General features: G+C 42.7%; 1 protein-coding gene across 4 annotated transcripts in view; it reads right to left on the bottom strand.

Moving 5' to 3' along the window:
* brsk2b (BR serine/threonine kinase 2b) overlaps nucleotides 1-9,500 on the bottom strand; it is a 176,873-nt gene extending 167,373 nt beyond the window's left edge. For all 4 annotated transcript variants that reach the window (XM_036543494.1, XM_036543491.1, XM_036543492.1 and 1 more), the window contains exon 1: nucleotides 9,134-9,500. In XM_036543494.1, coding sequence (XP_036399387.1) covers nucleotides 9,134-9,227 — 94 coding nt within the window. In that variant the 5' untranslated portion in view covers nucleotides 9,228-9,500. The remainder of the gene's footprint in view (nucleotides 1-9,133) is intronic.
* Nucleotides 9,501-20,783: the final 11,283 nt, after the last annotated feature.

Genomic DNA, 20,783 nt, shown 5'->3' with positions numbered 1-20,783 from the left:
ACCCTGCTGTAAAAGCTAGCTGCCCAACAGAAGGAGTTTCAACAGGGCACTCTGACATTACTTTACCAAGACATCCCATAAGAGACACCATGACAGATCAGACTGACTTTATTTTTATTTTATTTACATCCAGCATGATGAAAACTGAAATGATGAAAAATGAAAACTGTGCACGGGCGAATGACAGCCGGGTTTTTGCAGAAATTCAGAAAAAACAGACTATGAACATGATTCAGCCAAATGGCTTCATCCCTGCAGTATTTTCAGCTGTCCCAAATTTCAGCCATCAAAACTCTGATTTCACCAAAAGTAATAACATCAGAACCGCCTGGCTCGGTTCGCTCTGCCGCATGTTCACATTAACAGCGAACAGAGTGATAATGATTACAAAAGCACAGCAACACTTAGCTGGAGCTCTCTGGGCGATTCAAAGGCGGTCCACTTGTTTTGCCGTTGCCCACAGACCCTGGTAACTGGTTACGCACATGTTTGTAACGAGGATCGAGCTCAGAAGCCAGTGTGAGTCCGGACAGCTGGGCGGCTGAAGGCGTCTGAAGTCTGGGCTATCCTCGCCTTGGTGGAAATCTCCAAGATGGGGGAGCACGAAGATCACAAGGAGAGCGCTAGCTGAATAGGAGGCGAAACCATGACAACAGCCTGCTGTTACAAAGCACTCACGAGAAGGCAAATTGAAGACTGGCATTCGACTTAAGAGCAGACCACATCCCAAACAGACATGGACACAGCAGTTGTTCACAGTCAGCTCAGACAGAAACGCAGCAGCCAAACCCTTTAGTGCATCCCGGCATCGAAAACAGTGTCTATTATACACAGCCATTCATAAAACCCACAAACAGAGGTCCTAGCAAGTGGTTTGTCAGAGAAATTTCTTCACTAGTTTATAACATTGTTTACAGAAACTGAAAGGCACAATCACTTGTAGTCTATATTCATTTATTCACTGTACAAGAAATGGCCTAGTTCCATTACAAGAAAATTTCTACATCGGAAAAAAAAATGCTGTATCAAAAAAGCATATGTGAGCAGTAAGCAGTGTGATAGTGAGATCACAGCATGTCTGCACCTGGCTGAAACGGATAGGAAACTCAGCACAGCACCTCAGTCATATAGTGCAATTTTCAGCTCTTACCAAAGCTGAGAGACACCATTTGGGATGTGCTACATTACGACCCAAAAATAGCCCACTGGAACCCCTCTAATACACCCGTGGTGTGCTGGCTCTCACCCCACGTTCACCCCGTAACCTCAAGCAGAAACACAGGACAGCAGCATCCCACGGCGCAGTTAAGAGCCCCATTCTGTTCCACGAAAACACAGAAGGCCCTCACCCTCTCAAGTCAAGAAACACAGAAGAAAATGATTCATTAACTCATCGAGGTGTGGAGCTGTAATAACAGTTTCGGAAAAGACTTCTGAGGCGGCGAGAGAACGATCGAGGCGGCCCTCCCCTTCCCCCGTCATTAATCTCTGAAAATCGTTTGATTCATAACGTTTTCACTGATCGATGCCGTTCCACCGTGGGGCATGTCTGATTTAACACGCCGCTGGCTTCATATATGTATCGCGCCACGGAAAATGAGAAAAGAGGCATGGAGTGGGAGGTGACAGTGGTCAATGGCAGAGGCCTTTATCACGGTGAATTGTGGGCGAGAGTGACAGGCACCACACAGTGACATCAACATCAACATTCCACTATACTGATGCTGCTGGGAGGATGAGGCCAGCGGATGGATGTCTGAGCTGAAGGAAGAATACGGCTAGGCTGGGATGAAGTAAACTGAACGGAAGCACAGGGAAATATAAAGGCACTACAGTAGGGTGCATGGTGGTTGCTGCTTATCTCGCAACCCCTCTCTAGACACACAGATCTGTCACCCCTCTCCGAGTGCCCCCCCCCCTCCCACTGATGTTGACACCAGGGCTGGCTTTACACTCTCTTCCACGAAAGACCCAGGAATTCCCACGCATCATTAAAGCGCTGCCCCTAGGATGTCATGGCTGGTTAGGGAGGCAGCGTTAGCAGGAGGGCGGCAGTGAGGGAAGGAAGGTTAGGTGAGAGGTGTAACTTTGGCTCCTCAGGGCCTGGCTGCTGGGAAATGGGCAACAATAATGTATGGAACACTTATTACCCAGCCTTGAACTACCACGTCACTGCCAGTCTTGAGAAATCGGGTGAAAAGTCTCCACAATACTCCATCAGCACTGGAGTAATTGAACAGCTGCCCTCATAAAAATCCAGTTGTTTCAGGAATATGTTCTGAACCACATGGGAAAAAAATGGTGACCATTCATGTCTATGTCAGACAGCAAATTATAGGTGTGTAATGCAATGGTTATATCCGAGTGGAAGACAACAGGCAGCAGAAGCAAATGCTCAACACCTTAAGTGGACAGGTTACTAGTGTATGATATATTGGGAGCTACTTTGAAAAAGGTGCAGCAGGGGCCGACAGCATGAAAAAAGAAATAAACTGCCTCCACGTTTTTTCAGACGCACAGCAGATCTACTTGCTGACAGAGTTAAGAGGGAAATGGAGGCTGTAGGATATGACTGGGCAGAAAATTCTCTACGAAGAAACATGCCCTCATTAACAGCTTCCCAGCAACTGGAAACGGGCGTTTTTGACAAGACCAAAACCATGCAGGCCTGAGTGCCTGTGGGATCCACAGTTCTTTAGCTGATTGTTCTCCAGACTGATTGCTTTTCTCACCAGCACAGCAGGAAAAGCAACCGCAGCTTTCCATCTTTACATTAAAACAGCCTTTCCCCAAATTAAGCGGTAGGAGTGCCCGACAATCCAAGCCCACACCTTGTATGATCACAATGTCAATAGAAGTGAAAGAACAGAGAGACCACAGAGATGCAGACACTGCTGCGAATGGAGGCAGGGGCTAAACCAAGCCTCTTTTGTATTGGAGGGAGGCGACAGATCTGGAGGCGTTTTTTTTTTTTTTAGGTCTTCCCTTAGGGATCCCGATTGAGCTCCGACGCCCCTCCCCCTCCCCCCCTATTCCCTCCCTCCCCCCACCCCGCCTTCTTCAGTAAAGCTCTGTCATGACATATGGGCACGTCTCTGGAAACGGAAAGAGAGACGGCAGGCCTGTTCGCTGCGCAGCTCTCCCAGAGGCCTTGCGGCCCTGCCTTGGAGAACGTACCGGAACACAGACACTCGTCGCACCACAGCGACGGCCCCCGCCTCCCCCCAGCCGCCGCGCGCCGCCCAGGACTCTCGTGGTGCAATGTCATCGTGTAGTTCACCGCAGCCCCGGAGCTCACCAGTTAGTCAGCGCAGCTGCGGCCGACTCCGGGTAGAGAGCGGCAGTGAGGAGAAGGAGAGTACAGGCTTTGCTACGGAGCATAAATGCAAACGGGTTGGTTAATCATGGGACCTGCAGATCCCTGACTTATTCCTCTGGCTGGGCTGGTGCAGTATACAAGCACAAAATGAACAGAACATCCTGCATTCACTCGCAGTGCATTAAATTATGGGTCAAAATAATCCCCATTTCCCAAGCAAACTGGACTGAATTTTCAGGTTCCGCTAATAATAACATTAGCAGTGTCTACAACATGAAGTGGCTTGGAATTATATTTTTTACACATGTAACGGGCATGTCTATAACTGGATGTAATCATATTAAATGAAAACAACAGATGTTTAAACAGACATCTGCTAAAGGGTATACTAATGGCAGTTGCAAAATTATGTAGTCAATCTGCTTCATATAATATAAACACAGAAAGCATACAGAACATGAGACAGAGTTGAAAGCTGATACCCACACTGGGGCCTTTTCTATCTGTTTGTGGAGCGTATTTAGGCTAATATTGGTAGAACCACAACACGCTCTGGAGTTCTACCAATATTAAAGCAAAAAATGTGGTTTTCCATCCATCCGAGTGAAATGGAAATTTCGGGTACTCCTTATGATTCTTGTTGTTTCAGGTGATCGCAACCTAATTTCCATGCTTTGTTGAGTTTCCCAAACAACCCCAAGAGTTTAACTTTTGAAACTGCTGGATGTCTTCTAGCGTGTCACCCTCCCCTGTGAGTTTAGGAACCGCAATCAAACACAAGGAGCACTTTGAAAAAGCAACCATGTGGAAAATGAGTAAACAGCATTTTAAACTTGCAATATCAAAAAACAAATTACCCACCTACCATTCATACGCTGAGTATAATACTGTTGAAGGTGGAGGTAAGTACAGTAATGCGCATGTTTCACAAACACCTAACACAACTGTAAAACTTGATAAGAGGCTAAAACATCCAATTGTGCATCCGTGCAAAGAGAAAAGAGAAAAGAATGACTGATAGACTGATACACAGATGCATGACAGGTTTGTTTCAGTCTTATGCACAGGACGCCTTCTAATGTAGATATCACCTTGATCAGCTTATTGAACAGCTATTTCTTCTTGCCTGCATCTCAGAAAAAGTAGAAAAAGAATAAGAATCAGAAGCATCGAACTGTCAGGACATGCACAAATTTGCTGGGGCATTCATGAGCTTTGTTGTAGCTGTATGTACTGTAGCAACTGGGATGGATAAGAGACATACTGAATGGGTCTGTGTAAAATGAGCCACTACAACAGTTCCCATGACTTGTTCCTATCGACAGCATTGACTGGGCTCTCTCATCTCAGCTATCATACATAAATGTCCATACAACACTATGGATTCCTTCCGGGAGCAAGAAAATCTATGAGATCCGTATTGATCACCCTCATATATAAGCAGCAATTAATCAAAGTCAGATTTAAACTGTCTTTTGATTGTATCACGTGCAATGACCTCTCTCCAACCATTTAGCATGAGGTGAGAAGGATGTGATGGACCATACCACAGCGACATCAAAACAAATTCCCCAATACAGACTCCACACTCTCAGAGCTAATATTATGGGGATATCAGAGTACAAAACTTCAGGCATTACGCTGTCAAATCAATCACACACATGCCGTGAACTCCACGACAATGAGTTAACCTTCAAACCACAACTCAGAAAATTACAACTGTGCTTCCAGGCAGTGCAGGAAAGGAACCTCGCACACACACATTCACATGTTCCAGTGTACCAATAATGCATGAGGATTTTTCCTCTAAAATTTACAAATGAAAATACAGAATATAAGATCCCTGAATATCTGACATAATTCCTAATACATACACAAAAGAAAGTGCTTGAAGGTGGCAAAGGTGAATATTTATTGATGATAACACAGGTGCAAATTTTGACAGAGCTAACGCAAGCAAGCAAGATATTCAAATTCAACATGAGACGCTGTCTTGGCTGCAAGCACACAGATCCTACAGAGCTCTGGCTTTGTTTAGGATATGGATCAATAATTCTATGTGACTGCTGGGAGCAGATTCAATGGATCACAGTGTCTCTTCACATAGAGAATGTAAACCATGTAAAATTTCAAACAATAACCCTATGAATTTGTGTTGATGTGTACACATTACACATATAATGAAACACATATCCATTAACTAGTCATCTGCTGCATATTATGAGAAAATGCCAATAAACTGTCACTCTACAGACAGTGGCAGGTGGAAATTTTATGTAATGTATACCCTAGCTACCCATTCTTAATTGTGCAATAAGAGCTTCTCAACATGGACCCAAGTAAATATGCAAGAGATCCTAAACATTTAACAAATTCTGTCCTTCCACTATCACCAAACATGTAGTCTCTGCTGAATGATTCAGCTTAACACACAAGTGATTCAACAAAGTTACTGCACAAGATAAAGCTATCTAAACAGCTTCAGTGCAGAGATTCATATTTCTATTGAATAATCATACTGAATATTTGATCAGTTCTGAGCCACTGCGAAAGACCACAATGTTTGTACTGTAATGAATTTTGCTAAAATAAATGTTTAACCAAGACTTTCTTTCAAAAATCCTGCTACCACAATTATACGTTTATGGTTACCTTTCCTTTGCAGATTTCACTATGCTGGAATGTGCGGTGTATATGTAGATGAGATCACAAATGCACAGCCTCATAACAGAAGATGACTGATTCTAAAAATGATGACAATGCAAAATGCCCGCTTTAGTTCTTTCATTGTTAAACATTGCTTGTTGCACACTGTCTCATGCATGCTGGCACAAGACAACCTTATACAATGAACGATACTCTGATTCTGATAATCCATCCATCTCCCAACCATAATACAACACAACGGAATATAGGCTGTAGGATACATGTTCGTAATTACTCATATATCTGAGAGGTTACAATGCAGAAGGAGAAGACTGCTGGAAAGAATATTTACTCAAGCAGCCATAAAGTTGATTAAGTAGGTAAACTCCACTTGGGCAGAGCAGGTCTACCAGTGGCCAACACATGCAAATGATCTGTAAGGGCTTTGGGGTTTATGACACCCCCCACCACCCACCACCACCATTAAGGCTCAGCAGTCCAGGAACTCCAAACTCCTTGGACAACTGCCAAACGAAAAGACAACATGAAGACCTCAGGAAACCGGGGGCAGAAGAGCCGGAATGGTGCTGCGGTACAGCCATAAAAGGGAGACACCTCATGACCTGCGATGACACAAACTTTCCAGGTTGATTTCCATGTCCCCCCCTGCCCCCCTCGCTAAAGCCTCCGGCTGAGATGCAGGGCGAGCAACGACACAAACACGGGAGCGCCGCAGCCCTGCCGCCAGCCCTACCCCGGGGCAGCCTTGGACAGAGCCGTGTGACACGTCTCTCTTCCTGCACAGGTGTTTTCTTTTTTTTTTTTTTGCAGCTCTTCCCAGGCACACGTGAGTGTTTGCAGCAGTGACTTTGATGGTGGGATTACGCACCCACAGCCAGCGGAGGACCGTGTGTGTGTGTGTGTGTGTGTGTGTCTTTGCCTAATCACATAATGAACCCAGCGCCGCGCAGGACAGCCAGAGCACCCTGGGCCTCGCAGCTCCTTCTATAAATACCATCCCCGCTGCAGCTAGCAAAGACCCAGCCAATGAGCACCTATCGAGCCTCCACCGTGGAGCACCTACAGTTCACAGGCAGACATTGTTAAACAAGCAACTAATACAGAGAAGGATACATCCAATGGGAATCCGTAATCAAACCCTCCCAGCAGAAAGGCATGCACATGCCTCTGTGAGATATATCTGTGATTAAATACCCACTGTACAGTATGTACTGTGTGAGTGGTTCTACGCACTGCCATAGATTCAATCATGCTCAGATGTACAGGCAGCCAGGACACAGCAGGGAGAGAGAGTCTGGACCAATTTCACACAAGTATCCTACCCACTGGAAAGGGCAGGTGACTGTTTAGCATTTTACAAGAAGATCATTTAAATGACTTTTATATAAAATATATCTATCTTCACTGAAACCTCAGACATAACACCTCTCTGCAGTCCTGAGCATTTTTAAGGACAAAGTTTCAAACAGTCAATGACTGGTACCTCTGATTAAGACAAATTTACCACCATGGACATCCAATGACCACGGTGGCTCGAACAGCTTTTAAATTCAGGAAACGTGGGCCACCTTTGGCACTGACTACTTTCATCATAACCATTTCCAACAAAGCAGATTGAATTTACCCATTATAAAGAGTCATCTGCAGAAGGATTATGCTAGCTTCAAATCAGGGGTTAAAGGGTGTTTACTTGCATACTAGCGTCCCAGGCCTTTGCTTCGTATGCAATTATTCAAGCACTACGGCCAGGAAGCAAATCCGAAATCAGCTTTTAAAATGTCATCTCAATACCACCATTATGTGATCGTTAATCTGCACAGTAACAACAATCACTGCGCCCATCTGTGACCGGGACTAAAGCACGCTGGCTACATGATTACTCAGTACAAAACACAAACCCAGAATACTCATGTGAAATCGTCTATGAAAATCGTCTTTTTTTCGTTGCCTTTTTAAGAAGGACCTACGGTATGGGCGGATGATAGTTACCTCACAGCCTCTCAATCCACGCACACGAAATCCCGAGAATAAAACTGCGGACTGCAGAATGAGTCCACAGTCGAGTGTCAGCTGGGATGGGTAGGGAAGGGAACGCCTAGTGTGGCTGTTTCAGACAAGAGCTGGACAGGAGCTGCATAGGGCATTCTCATTTTTGGAGGACCGATCATCAAGCGTTGCATCACTTCATCTCTCCCCTTTTGGGTCGACACCTTCCTCCCTGCTCCACGCTAACTTCCACCGCTGTTTACCCGCACCCCCATTTCCAATACATCCAAGGCAAAACAGCAAATCGACACCAAAATACTTTCTCCAAATTCCTCATTCGTCTTGTCTCCTTTGACTATAATTCTATCATGACAATGATGCAAAAACCGTTTAAAGCTTGCGTTTACGTATATTTGGCCTTTTTTGTGAGTCAAGGCGTAGTATCTTTTTTCAATACGACTATTCAGCAGCATTTGCTGGTCCCGTACACCCCTTAACAGCATAATCACAGATGACAACGACGAACAAAATTACAGCCGCTTCCTCTGCTACATCCTCGTGAAATGTATATTTCTCCATACCCGGCACTTTTATATGGTTGCAAGGCAACAAAATCCTCATTCACTTCACCGGTGAACAACTCGTTCGTACAGAAACAGTGAGCGGGTGAAGGGGCATGTAAAACACTACGAAGAAATATGCATTAAGCTTAGATAAAGGTTTTTGGCAAAATCGGAATTAATGTCACATACGTAAATCACAAAACGCAGCAGCCAGGCGAACGCAGCTACCGGGAATAAGTTAAATTTCTTTCAATAATCAATTCGCCAGTACTGCCGGTTTCCTTGTGCAATATCCACCTTCACTTAACAACGGTTGGCCACCTCAGCATTTCAGAGAACAAAATTAATGTGTAACATTAATAAAATCTGTCGTTCTGTGGAGCTCTCCACTGTAATCATGTTACAACAAGCATTATTGTCGGGAGCCTCAAGTCCCAAATTCGTGATAAACCGAACTGGCATTATCCCGCAGTCTCAACATGCAATTAACGATAAATTACACAGCCCAACCTGCGAATAAGCGTCCTAGACAGGGAATGATGCAACGATACCATCTTTGCACGTCAAAAATAAAAGGAATATGTTTTAAAAGACCAACCTGTCTGCCCTTTCCCGAGTGTCTTTTCCAAGCGATATGGTCCCACGTAATTAGCATGTTGAGCACCGCTGTTGTCTTTACCCGACGATGACATTTTTGATTGAAGAAAACAAATATTGTATTACAACGTTGTTGCTGTTATTCAGAGATTAACGCAATCCTTTATTTTCTTTGATGGTCCAACAATTGTTTTATTTCCCAGTCCAGACGCTTCCTCCGGTCGGTGTCCCTCTCGCTCGCAGTGTGGGTAGGTAGATTCTCTCCTCTTTTCTTTCTCGTCTTCTTTGCAGCAGATGAACAGAGACGCTCTAAGACCCAAACAGCATTGTGTTCTGGGAACATGCGCGACTTCTCTCCGCCAGCGTCGGTGCTGTGGAGCAGGTTGTGCGCACAGCTCGCAGTGCAGAGGAGACAGGGAGGTCCATAGAAGTAAGCATTGATCGACGCGGATTCCGACCAATCAGCGAGCAGCTTTTTGTGCCGTAAGAAGCAACGCAGCGTTACAGCGCCACATTTTTAATTAAAGGGGATAATTTGCAATTTCGGAAATGCAGAAGTAGCCGCCTCGTATACTTAAAATATGAAGCACTATAAAATGTAGTGTGTTGAAATATTCAATCAGCTTCGCGAAAGCTTATAAGCAGTGTTTTTGACATGGAATTTATTAAATACCTCGTCTTACCTTGCTAGATTCTTTACTGTGTACGTTGTGGAGCGACTTAATGATAAATTCAAAGGTGTAGCTCTTTTCTGTCAAATGCATTTGTACTGTACATTGTTAATGTTCATAACATTAGAAATAATGAGCAGCTTGATAGTAAGCAGCCCATATCGCTATCATATACAAGGGCAGACGGCGCTTTAAAAACTACCTGGATATTTTCTCAGTTGCACAATAATATATGTAGCCTACAAATAGGAGCGATCGCATGTCACCCAAAAAGAGAGTGCAAAATTTCATCCAGAAACCGCAGCCCGGTTATACAGTACTGGCACTCTGTCCGCAGTTGTTTGTTGTTGTTTACATCAGTGGCGGTACATTTTCATTTGCCTTTCTTCACATCATTAATTTAGTCATTGTCATTGCTTAATGGTTTTTTAAGTCAGGTTTCTTTGTGTTCAATGTGATGTGCGGAGCTCTAGAACAGTGTGACCCATTTCAAACTCATTTAAACAAATTAAAAATACATATTTTTAAAAAGCAATCACATTCCTGGAAGTATTGTCTTACATCAAAAGTATTGTCTTACATTTGTGGTAGTTTCAGTTGTGGCTGTTGTGTTGGTGATGAATATGACAACTACAAATCAAGTAAGACAAACAGTAATAACAAAAAAATGTCGATGTGAATGCTGGTTGTACATATTCTGACTTATTATGATATAAAAAATTGGTATTTCCTCAAAAGGACTACCTGTGACCTGTGATCATTCCACAGGTTCACAAACACAGTAACACAAGTAATTTAAGATTCCAAAATTAGCATGAAAAAAGCATCATTTCTGAGCTAAAATCCACAAGCTTTTCAGAATCATTTCGGTGCTGGGTTTTCTACTGGGTGAACAGTCACAGCGGGTGCTTGGAAGGGATAAAATGAAGTTTTGCTGCTGTCTGGGGACTTCTTTTCATTTGAAGTGAACGGTTGTTAATCTGAAGTTTTTTTTTTGACTTCAAAACTTGCCTGTGTCCCATTTGGTTTCAGTATATTTCTTTTCCTTTATTAATCCCAGACTGTAAAAGGTTTGTGTTTTTTTTTTTTTTTTTTTCTGAAGTAGTTCTTGCCCTTTCTCTCTGAAGAAAGTCTGTAAGCCTACAGATTCATTTCACACTCCGGTGGTCTGAAGGACCGTGTCTGTTTGGGGACAAGTGCCATGGGAGGGCTGTCCAATGTCATGCCTCTTGATGTCTGACAACAGAGACCCTGGGAACCCGCCAAGGAGTGTAATCTGAGAACCCCCATCAGTGTGTTAACATGAAGCAGTAACCATTGTGAGGACCCCCTATTGCATTACGATTCCAGTGTTTCTCAGCGGCGTAGATTGATTACATGTCATTCACGACACTTCAGAGAGAGACTGAAAGCCTAAACTTATTCCGATTCCTACCTTTCAATGCCACTCTCTCACTTTCTTTGTTCTTTTTTCATTTGTTATTTGCGAAGACCCATTAGATGACTTCCCGAACAACAGGTGACACTGGAGCTGTATTTTTGTCATGGAGGCAACACTACCGCAGAACGACAGCATACGTGACAGGGAGCTGACCGCTATCCCTCCACACCTGGTTTTGTCTCTGTGCAGCTTCTGAATCTGCCCCTGAGGGAGGCCAATGCATGTATGTATACCAAACACATGTGAGTATATGTAGGTCATTGCCATTAATACGTTATTGTTCATTGGAGTGATGTTGTTATCCAGAGTGATTTTCATAGTTTACTTTCAGTTGGAAATTTCATGATAGGTACATTTCCTAAAGATTTTACAACAGTGCTACACAAACATCTTCATTTACATTTAGTTGCACTGCAGAAACTCTTTCCAGAGCACTTCACATAGGTTATACTTCTTACGTTTTCCATTTATACAGTGGAATATTTACTGTAGGAACTGTAACGTACAGTAAGCACCTTGCAAAAGTGTACAACAGCATTGCTCTAGAAGGGAATCAATCCAGCAACCTTTGGGTTACGAGCCCTGCTCCTTACCGCTACACCACCTTCTGGTTCCAAGTGTGGTTCTTTAACCCTAACACCCCTTAACATTTTCACCCTGCATCAACATACAGTATGTCTGTACGGTTCATGTGTGGGTAATGAGGGTCAACAGCTGCTGCAGAAATGTAACCATAATCAGTTAGTGAGAAAAATGTGCATTTTGAATAAATAATGGTGGTGCCACCGGTCACTGACTTTAAATTGATTTTTGGAGAGTCGCTTCTCATCGTTTCCCTACGGGGCACTTTGAATTTATCATATGATTAATATCAGAGCAGAGCGTCCTCACAAGCCTTCATTCATGAAAGTTAAGATCAAACACATTGGAACACCAGATAAAACCAAAGTCAAATAACATTTACATTTACATTACATTACATTCTGTCACTCAGCAGATGCTCTCATTCAGACTAACTCATAAAGCAAGGGTGCCAAAGTGCATCTAACAGAGTCACAAGAACAACGGTTCATACCGGAAAACGACAGACCGTATCTGAAGGCATGTCAAATGAATAAGAGAGAGGAGATTTGTTTTAAAACATGCATCACTGAAACGAAGCTAGGTATGTCCTATTCCTATTATTGTGTTGGCTGGGACATGGTGCCAGCCTCTCAGTCTCAATATGTGGTGGAGGGGCAAGTTCCTACCAGGATGTCCATGGGTTGGGCTGCCCCTCTGATTGGACTTGACAGCTGGAGGGGGCGTGTTCAGCCATGAGCTCTTGTCACCGAGCGTTCAAAAGGGGGCGCGGGAGGGGCCCAAACAGGTGCGCAAAGGAGGGGGGCGCACGTGGGCGCCGTTTCAATAAAACATGCTCGGGTCACTCTCTTCGGAGCTGTTCCAAGACTTTGAAGTCACCGGGAACATCTGTGCTGTGCTGTTGTGCCTGATCATCTGACCTCCTTGTCTCTCGCTGCTGCGGATTCGCCAGAATGAACTGCCGCCTGCCAGAGTCGGAAATCAGGACGCAGAGGCTGTGGGCAGGGCTACAAGCCCTACAAAATCTACAGGAAGAATCGCGTTAAAGTGCAGTTAAAAAACAACCGAAGGATTTGCTGCAAAGCAGGACACGATGGCAGCCACTAGAAAAGATCCTTTAACTGTGTAATGGCACACCCTATCCTCCCTTCTCTCCACCTCACTCTGGTTGTACTGTATCCCTCATATTTCTACAATGCATTAGTTGTACACTCTGTGCATAGTCAGTGCCACCAGTGCTGGCTGCATATCCAATTCATTTAAAATGACACTGCACAGACAGAAGTTTTGTTCCTGAAATGTGATCTAAACATGGGTGAGATATTCGGCCTTGAAATCTAAGTGTGTAGAAATTTGAGAAAGAGGCTGGAAGGGTGATGATTTGGAAGACAGGGGCATGTAAACATGCAGGGTTAAAGGTCAACAATACATTCTGCGCCACCCACACTAGGAGGTGAATGTGTGCCAATTGTGCTAGCAAGTTTCTAAAATCCATTCACAGTAAAAACTAAAAATAATGAAATGATGTTCATGCCCACAGTATCAGATCGCATCTTTTGTTACGTTCTTTGAGGCACGTGAATTGGTGAGGCGTGGGTAACACCAGAGCTAATGCTGAGCAGGAGAATGCAGAGTATGGTTCACGCACTCCCATTCCAGGGCTGGTTGTGGAATGACATTAAAGCAGGACAGAGAGTAGTTACCCACAGAGTACTCTCCACCGCAGGAAAGCATTCAATCATCTGTTCAATCATCTGGGATGCAAAATGACCTTCCCCAGTGTCCATCCTGCAATCAAGAAGAACCAAGGGCTGTCTAAACAAAGAGAAAACACATGCACGCATACACTCTCTCTCTCTCTCGCTCTCGTTATTGTCTTTGTGAGGGGCGTACTGGGAGTAGGCTGGGCTGAAAATGAATGTTTTTGATGACCTGATATTGCTTTACTGCCTTAGCACGCCTGGATGAGAGGCCAATTTATCATGAAAACATACTGTATTGTTCACAGGTGTATATTCTGCTGGCCACATGCTGAATTACTTTTGCATTTACAGTAATGTGTCTTGTAAGCACATATTTATGGAGGACGACAGCTGACATTGAAAAATAAAAAATATGAACATACAAATAATAAATAAATACATGTTGACAATTAATGCAAAATAAGTAAACGCTGACAATAAATGCACAAATAAATAAATATATCTTGTTTATTTCCTGTTTTGCACAGAGGGTTTCATGGAAGATTTAGGACAGTTTTTGAGGTCGATGTGGCTGGGGTAAACTACACTAACCACAAAGGCTAAAAAAGTAAGCTTTAAAAGTATGTTGTCTTTTCAAACTTTGCACAATAAATTGATCTGTAGCTGATTAGCCGATGACATGGTCGGACATGGTCGCTGAAACGTGTTCTGTCAGAGATTTTTTTGTGTTCTGAATAAACTATTCCAAAGCCTTAGCTGTTGCTTCACAAGCTGTCTGCTTGTTACCATTCACTGGGTTTTGGGCAACACCATCCTAGGGATGGTTCAGGTGGATTTCTAAGCTCACAGTATAGAGAAAATAAATAGGTGAAGTTAGGGGCCAGCAACCTGCTGTCCCAGATTGGCATGTGGATCTTTGGCTGCCCCCCTCTGGCTCCGAAGCGAGCAATTATCAGTTCTACAAAACTGCCCATTATCAGCCTTGTAAAATAAGATCTAGACTCACACTTGAGCAACAGAGTTAATCCAACAACAATAACAGAAAATAAATCAAAGCTGGCTACACATCCCTCCCTCACATATACCAGTGAACTGATCAACTGTCGGACGTGGTGGTAAAACTACACGCATTAGCAAACTTTAGCCTTAACCTGTTATGGTTCATTTTGTGAGGTTTGTAGGTGAGTCTGGTCGTTACTATAGAAGTAGAATAGATGTTCTTTATGTCAGGTAAAAGCATATGTGTTAGCTAGTCAGCAGGAAACCAAAGAAATTTTAGTTGTCTTGCACCTACACAATAGCAGATCTAGCTTTCAAGCCAAATAAGTAAACGAGTTGCACAAAGCTAAACAATGGTAACGTTTGAGCTAACATTTTCTGACACTAAAACAACAATTTTAACCACTGTCTAGTTAATGAATTGCATAATCACTACCATTAGAAACTTAAGCAATTATTTCACTATCTTATAGAAGCCTGTACATTTTGGATGTAAATTAGCATTAACTGGCATTCAATTTAAGTAAGTCAGCTATCATCCTCCATACATATGGGCTGGGTGTTGTTTACACAAGACAAATTCATTCATGCATTCACTCAGTCTCTCTCATTCATACTCACAAGCACAGATGTTGACGGTTACCATAGATCAGTAATGTTGTTCGTGATGCCTTATCACATGCGCTAATGCACCTCGCTTTGTAAATTGCTCAGGATAAGAGTGTCTGCAAAATGAACACTTTGAAATAAATGTGATACTTCAGCTAACATAAAATGTCTATTACATGTAGAAAAGCAAGCCATTTCATTTGTGTTCTTTGCATGGTGCAGCAATTTCTGGTATTAATTAGTTGGCTCTTTGAATCTGACAGTGCTTTTGGCACCTAATGCAAAACTCCCAAATTACATTGCATAATAAAATCTTAAATTTTAATTTAATGCTCTCCCAGGCTCCTCACAATTAAATATATAGATTTTTTTCCCCGAGGAACTTTATTTGGTCAGTTCCTACTGCATAGTTTTTCACGGAAGGCCACTTTCCTCACATTGATAATAACATCTAAGCCAAATTCATTTGTATTTGTCTTGTAGCGCTTTTAACAGATTCACATTTGAAACACCTCCCGACAACAGCCTGTACTTGAGTGACCCCAAACTGGCAGATGTGTCCCTCCCTCCCACCCCTCCAGCCCCCCCCCCCCCCGCCTTGCCTGCCCCTCCCTCCTCACAGGTCAACATTGACAGATGCACTCCTGATTAAGGGGGGGGGGGGTTAGGCTAAGCACCCCCTTTTTAATTCATTCATTCTGTGTGATTCATTGAATCCTCAACCATCAATTAAAGATTGATATCGTTGCCCACACAGAGAATGTTCCATGCTATGGCTCAACACACAGCACATATAATATCTTTTGCATTTCTTAAATCCATTGTACATTTCCTATGTTAAAAAGTAGACAAAAGTGTATCTGAAGAGACACTGTAATGAAACAGACTGGGATCCAAGTGCGGTGAATGGTCTTTAATAACAGAATCCAAAGTCGTGGTCTGGGACAAAACAGGTCTGCACCGGGAAGCAGCAATACGAAAATCCAAATCCAAATCCAAATCCAAATCCAAATCCAAAAACATTAGTTAGGTCCAAAGAACAGGCAAAGGGTCAAAACACAGGAAACTCACAAGCACCCAACAGCACACAGACTCAGTAGCATTGCAGGAACAATACCTCACAAAAAGGCAACTGAACGTAGTCCTTAAGTAGCCAGGGCTTGATTGATGAATGGGTTACAGTTGTGCTTGAGTGGTTGAGCCAGGCTGAACTGGGCGTGGCTGGTCTGGCTGAGTGGGTTGAACTGGGCGTGGCTGAGCTGGCTGACTAGGAGTGGGTGTGACAGACACAAACTATAAGTGCTACCAAAACAAAATGTGTTCTAAAGCCTTGCCGTTTCACTTGAGGAAAGATATTGTAGTATTCACTAATTCCATCCTCTCAGTTTCAAGATGGACTTGCAAATATAGTACACTATTTGGAGAACTCAAATGTTTTGGGGTATTAAGGAAAATACAGTAATACATATACTGCATATATACACCATGTACATATATTTGGTTGATGGAATAATTATCTTCCCAAAATCTGAACCCCTGTGGCAGTTAAAATGTATATTATGATAGAAATTTCAAGATAGTATTTGAGTTTAACTGCTTTGCACTGTATCAAAATACTGTAATACCTTAATTCTCTGTATTTGAATCTGTGACTGAGAGAATGTTTGAAATTCCTCATTTTCTTGGAAGAATTTTCATCATGAAAAATCAAATATTCAGTGTTTGACAATTTTATTCCTATGTTGAAAATGAATTATTAAATCTATGTGCAAGTACAGAAATCATACTGTGGCCTGTATTTAGAGATTGGGAAGCCCTTTATATCAGGTTATCAAGAACCTGTATATAAGGTAGTCTGTGTGATATTGATTGCTTAATATCAAAGGCTGTTTTCTATTGCTGCTTTCTCATTTTTTATTCAACAAATTCCCGCTTGTGCACCAATTAAGGAGTTAACACTAACTAAATGCTTTCAATTTGCTTTTACCTGGAGAGCCCAACTTGGTCCAATATTGGTAACCATTTATCAGGAGACAACTGAATTGTTATAAATAAAGCACTAACTGTTCAGTGAAAGTTCAATGAAGCTGAAAGACATTATTGATGAGTAGCATAAATAATTCAAACTCTTCTTAGAACTGTTAAATCAGCTTCACAGTTTGCAATAAAAACATCCCTCAAGCTTTTATCATTTATGATGATGCGCTGTAATGCTTATTCTGTGAGAGGATTGTTTTGTGTGACCACATTCTATTAGTTAAGATTTTTCACCAAAACCAACTTCGAAAAACAGAAAAGTGTCTCTTCATCACTCAGAGTCTTCCACAACATTTCATTGATGAAACAAGTTGTTGCCACAACTGGGTTAACTCATCATCAGAACAATAATATTTGAGTTATTAGGGTTTAGCCTAGCAGTTACTGCTATAATCTGAAAGTGTATTTGTTGTAAAAACTTCTGAAATAAAATCCTCTGCAATGGTACTGAGATGAATCCTGCCGCCTACTTAGCAAATGTGCACTTGAATAGTAGGCCTGGTTTACCCAGGACCTTCAGAAGAAGGAATCTCTCTTTCATGTCAGACTAGAAATGACTCCCTACAGACTGTCTCTCTCTCTGATGCTGAGGACTGGTATGTGTGCTGAGACACTCACCTGTGGAGGAGAACTGCAATACTCTCCCCAACCTCTGCTGATTGGTTCGGAAGGAACCGGAAGTCGACCCGGGTCCAAACCCTTTGGGTTGTTTCAAATTTGAAATGCCAAAGTCACCCTTAATTAACGATGAATTAATAATGCGAGGAGGGGCCCCTTCCCCTCTTTTCCACCTCTAAGGAGTCGAGGCATCTGGGCCCAACATTCCTGGAGTGGGGGCGATGCCTTTGATGTTCCAGGCGAGACCTGAAGCCTAGGACACGCAGTAGTTATGAAACTCATTAGAGATGTCACACCACATGAGCTGGCTATGATTTGTTTCGGGTGGCACCACCTCGGGATGCAGCTAAAATTTCTCAGCCATACAATGGGGGCAAATAAACGGTGGATCAAATAGGCACTCAGTGTTCTCAGCACAGATCAATTAGCTCCCCTCATTCAGTATTTGGTTTTTGCCTTGGGACTTGAGCCCTGTTGCTAGTGTCTCTCTCCTGCCACAGTGCTCTTTTTCTGCTTCTTCCTTGTGGTTCTACAGGAAATAGCTTGCTGGGGACAGCTGGTGGAGCATCACATTGTTGAGTGGTCATATTTCATTGGCAGCCATTGTGGGCTCGGCTCATGAAACAAAACAATGCTTTTCCAGCATTCCAAAAAAAAAAGGCAGGCTTGCAAGAAAATGAATTGCAGCTCATGGGTTCTGAAAGGAACAATTATCATAGCTCATAAGCATTTGATGCCCAAGATCTGCGCTGTTAAGACAGAGGTTTATTTCAGTGTTCATACACCAGGTTTCAACATTAATCATTTAATGCTCAAAGCAAATTTGAATAGTTATTATTGGACAGTAAATAGTAATGTGTGTCCAAGGCTTAATCCCTGTTATTGATGTGGCCTCGACATCAGGTCTGGTCATGTTTAAGAGATGAGAAGTGATTCTTTTTGATGACGAAGCAGTAAGTTAGACTACATTCTAATTTATAAGGATGATACAACTGTAACATACATAACAGGCACACATCATACAGAAATAGATTCTTCGTGAAGTGGTATTGGTTTCCAAAGCACCAGTTAATGTCTGAGTTATTGCATCTGAGTTGCACAATATTTTTATGTTTCTTCCAGCCTCAGCTCTCGGGAGAAGTGCAAGCTGAAAACTCTGTACGATTTCCTCTCTACAAGAAAGATGACCCACATGAATGAAACATAACAGGGAACACAGACCGAGTCATGAGTACGCTCCTCTGTCTCAGACATGCGAGCCCTCACTACAACCGACTGGTAGGTTGCTTTTCCCTGCTTTGATGGAATCCGCCACGCCCTCATTCACAAATGCCCTTTCACGAGAGCTTCTTATTTCAGGCCTCTTCAGATCGGCTCTCGGCAGACAGGCCCAGGGACACCAACAGACAGACGCAGGGATGCCTTCGGGTCTGTTTTCCTGTCCGCTTGTGTTGCACGGCAAGGGCATGCTTTTGGAGAATTACAGGGAGGCTTGCATAGTAATTTGCAGCAATGGCACATGACAAATTGGCTATGACTGCGGGCAGAGTAACGTGTGGCACTCTATTAAAAAGAGAGAGAGAGAAATAGAGGGGAGAAGAGAGAGGGAGAGAGTGAGGAGAACTCTCAGCAGTTCTCTCCCTGTGCTGTTTAAGTTGCTCACCACTCATCCTTTGATCTGAGTGCAAAGTCAAACACAACAACAGCATAGAAGTACACTCTGTGTCTTATTGGCAGTTATTGCATACACAGAAAGTTGAGCTGCAAAAACTGACTTGAATAATTTTATTTACAATATTATTTTGTGTATTGAAAACTCATTTCACAGCACTGCTCAATGATCTGTGACATTACTAAATGCAATGAAAGTAAAGAATGAAAAAAACTAAGATATTGATAAAAAGAAACACAGAATTATGAAGAATTTTTAAACTTAGCCTGTTGGATCTATTTAATATAGTTTTGCAATGGCAATTCATAGTCTGTTTAATGCATACTAAATGCATAGTAGTAGTTTAACTTGCAAACTTTGCATTCTCTAGTGGTATTTCTTTTAAATGGCCTGTCCCTTTAACCCTTTGCATACTCACAGGTGCATCCAGTGTGGACTGGTCCCCACTCAAGATTCCTACACTGGTGAGTCATAACATTCATTTACATTGTAACCATGATTCCATAAATTCAAGTAAGCACACCATGACACTCTTGTGTGGCCTGACATGACAATGATTTCCAACAGACATTGAAATACAATTTTCAACACACTTTTTAAAATGACACTGCACTGTACCTGGGAAACAGAAGTCCAAGAATGCATCCTACTGTTTTGCCAAATGCTGAGAACATTTAATAGATAAAAAAAAAAACATATGTTGCAATTATTCAATTTTTTTTAAATTCTGTTATTAGGACATTTTGTTGTTTTCTGTAGCACCCCCTGGTGGTGACAAGTATTTTTGATCAAAATGAACTAATGAATTAAACTTCTTGTATTGATCCATTCCACGCACAGTCTTACTGGGCAAACTCCCATACCCTTAGCTGTGCCACATGTGGTGGAGAATTTATGTGACTTTGGAAGAGTGGGACTGACAGAAAAGAGGGAGAAAGAAAAAGTTGCTCCATCAGGGGATGGCACCTTTCCCAACATAGCTGCCAGACACAGGGACCAACAGCTGGCTTAGGACCAGGAGGAGAAGCATCTGCATTTCAGTGAGGCCATTCTGGAGTTACTCTCAATCACCAGCTTACGCTAAAACCACAGCGGTCCAATCACCTTTCCCTTGCTACATGGCACAAAAACATTGACCTCAGTCACCTGCACCTTGGAAAATTATGGCCATATATACCATTCATTCAAGGAACTGCAGCACCCCAGAGCCCAGACCTCGCACCTATGTGGGTGTCCCACACAGTTCCAAGTAACAGCCAATCAAATGCATTTACAGAGGGGAAGAAAGGGCTTTTCCCAAGGACAAAATATTGGACTTT

Source organism: Megalops cyprinoides, chromosome 13 (assembly GCF_013368585.1).
Source record: "Megalops cyprinoides isolate fMegCyp1 chromosome 13, fMegCyp1.pri, whole genome shotgun sequence".
Classification (NCBI taxonomy): Eukaryota; Metazoa; Chordata; class Actinopteri; order Elopiformes; family Megalopidae; genus Megalops; species Megalops cyprinoides.
The sequence above is the reverse complement of the archived record's forward strand: the minus strand, read 5'-3'. Positions and strand labels throughout refer to the sequence as shown.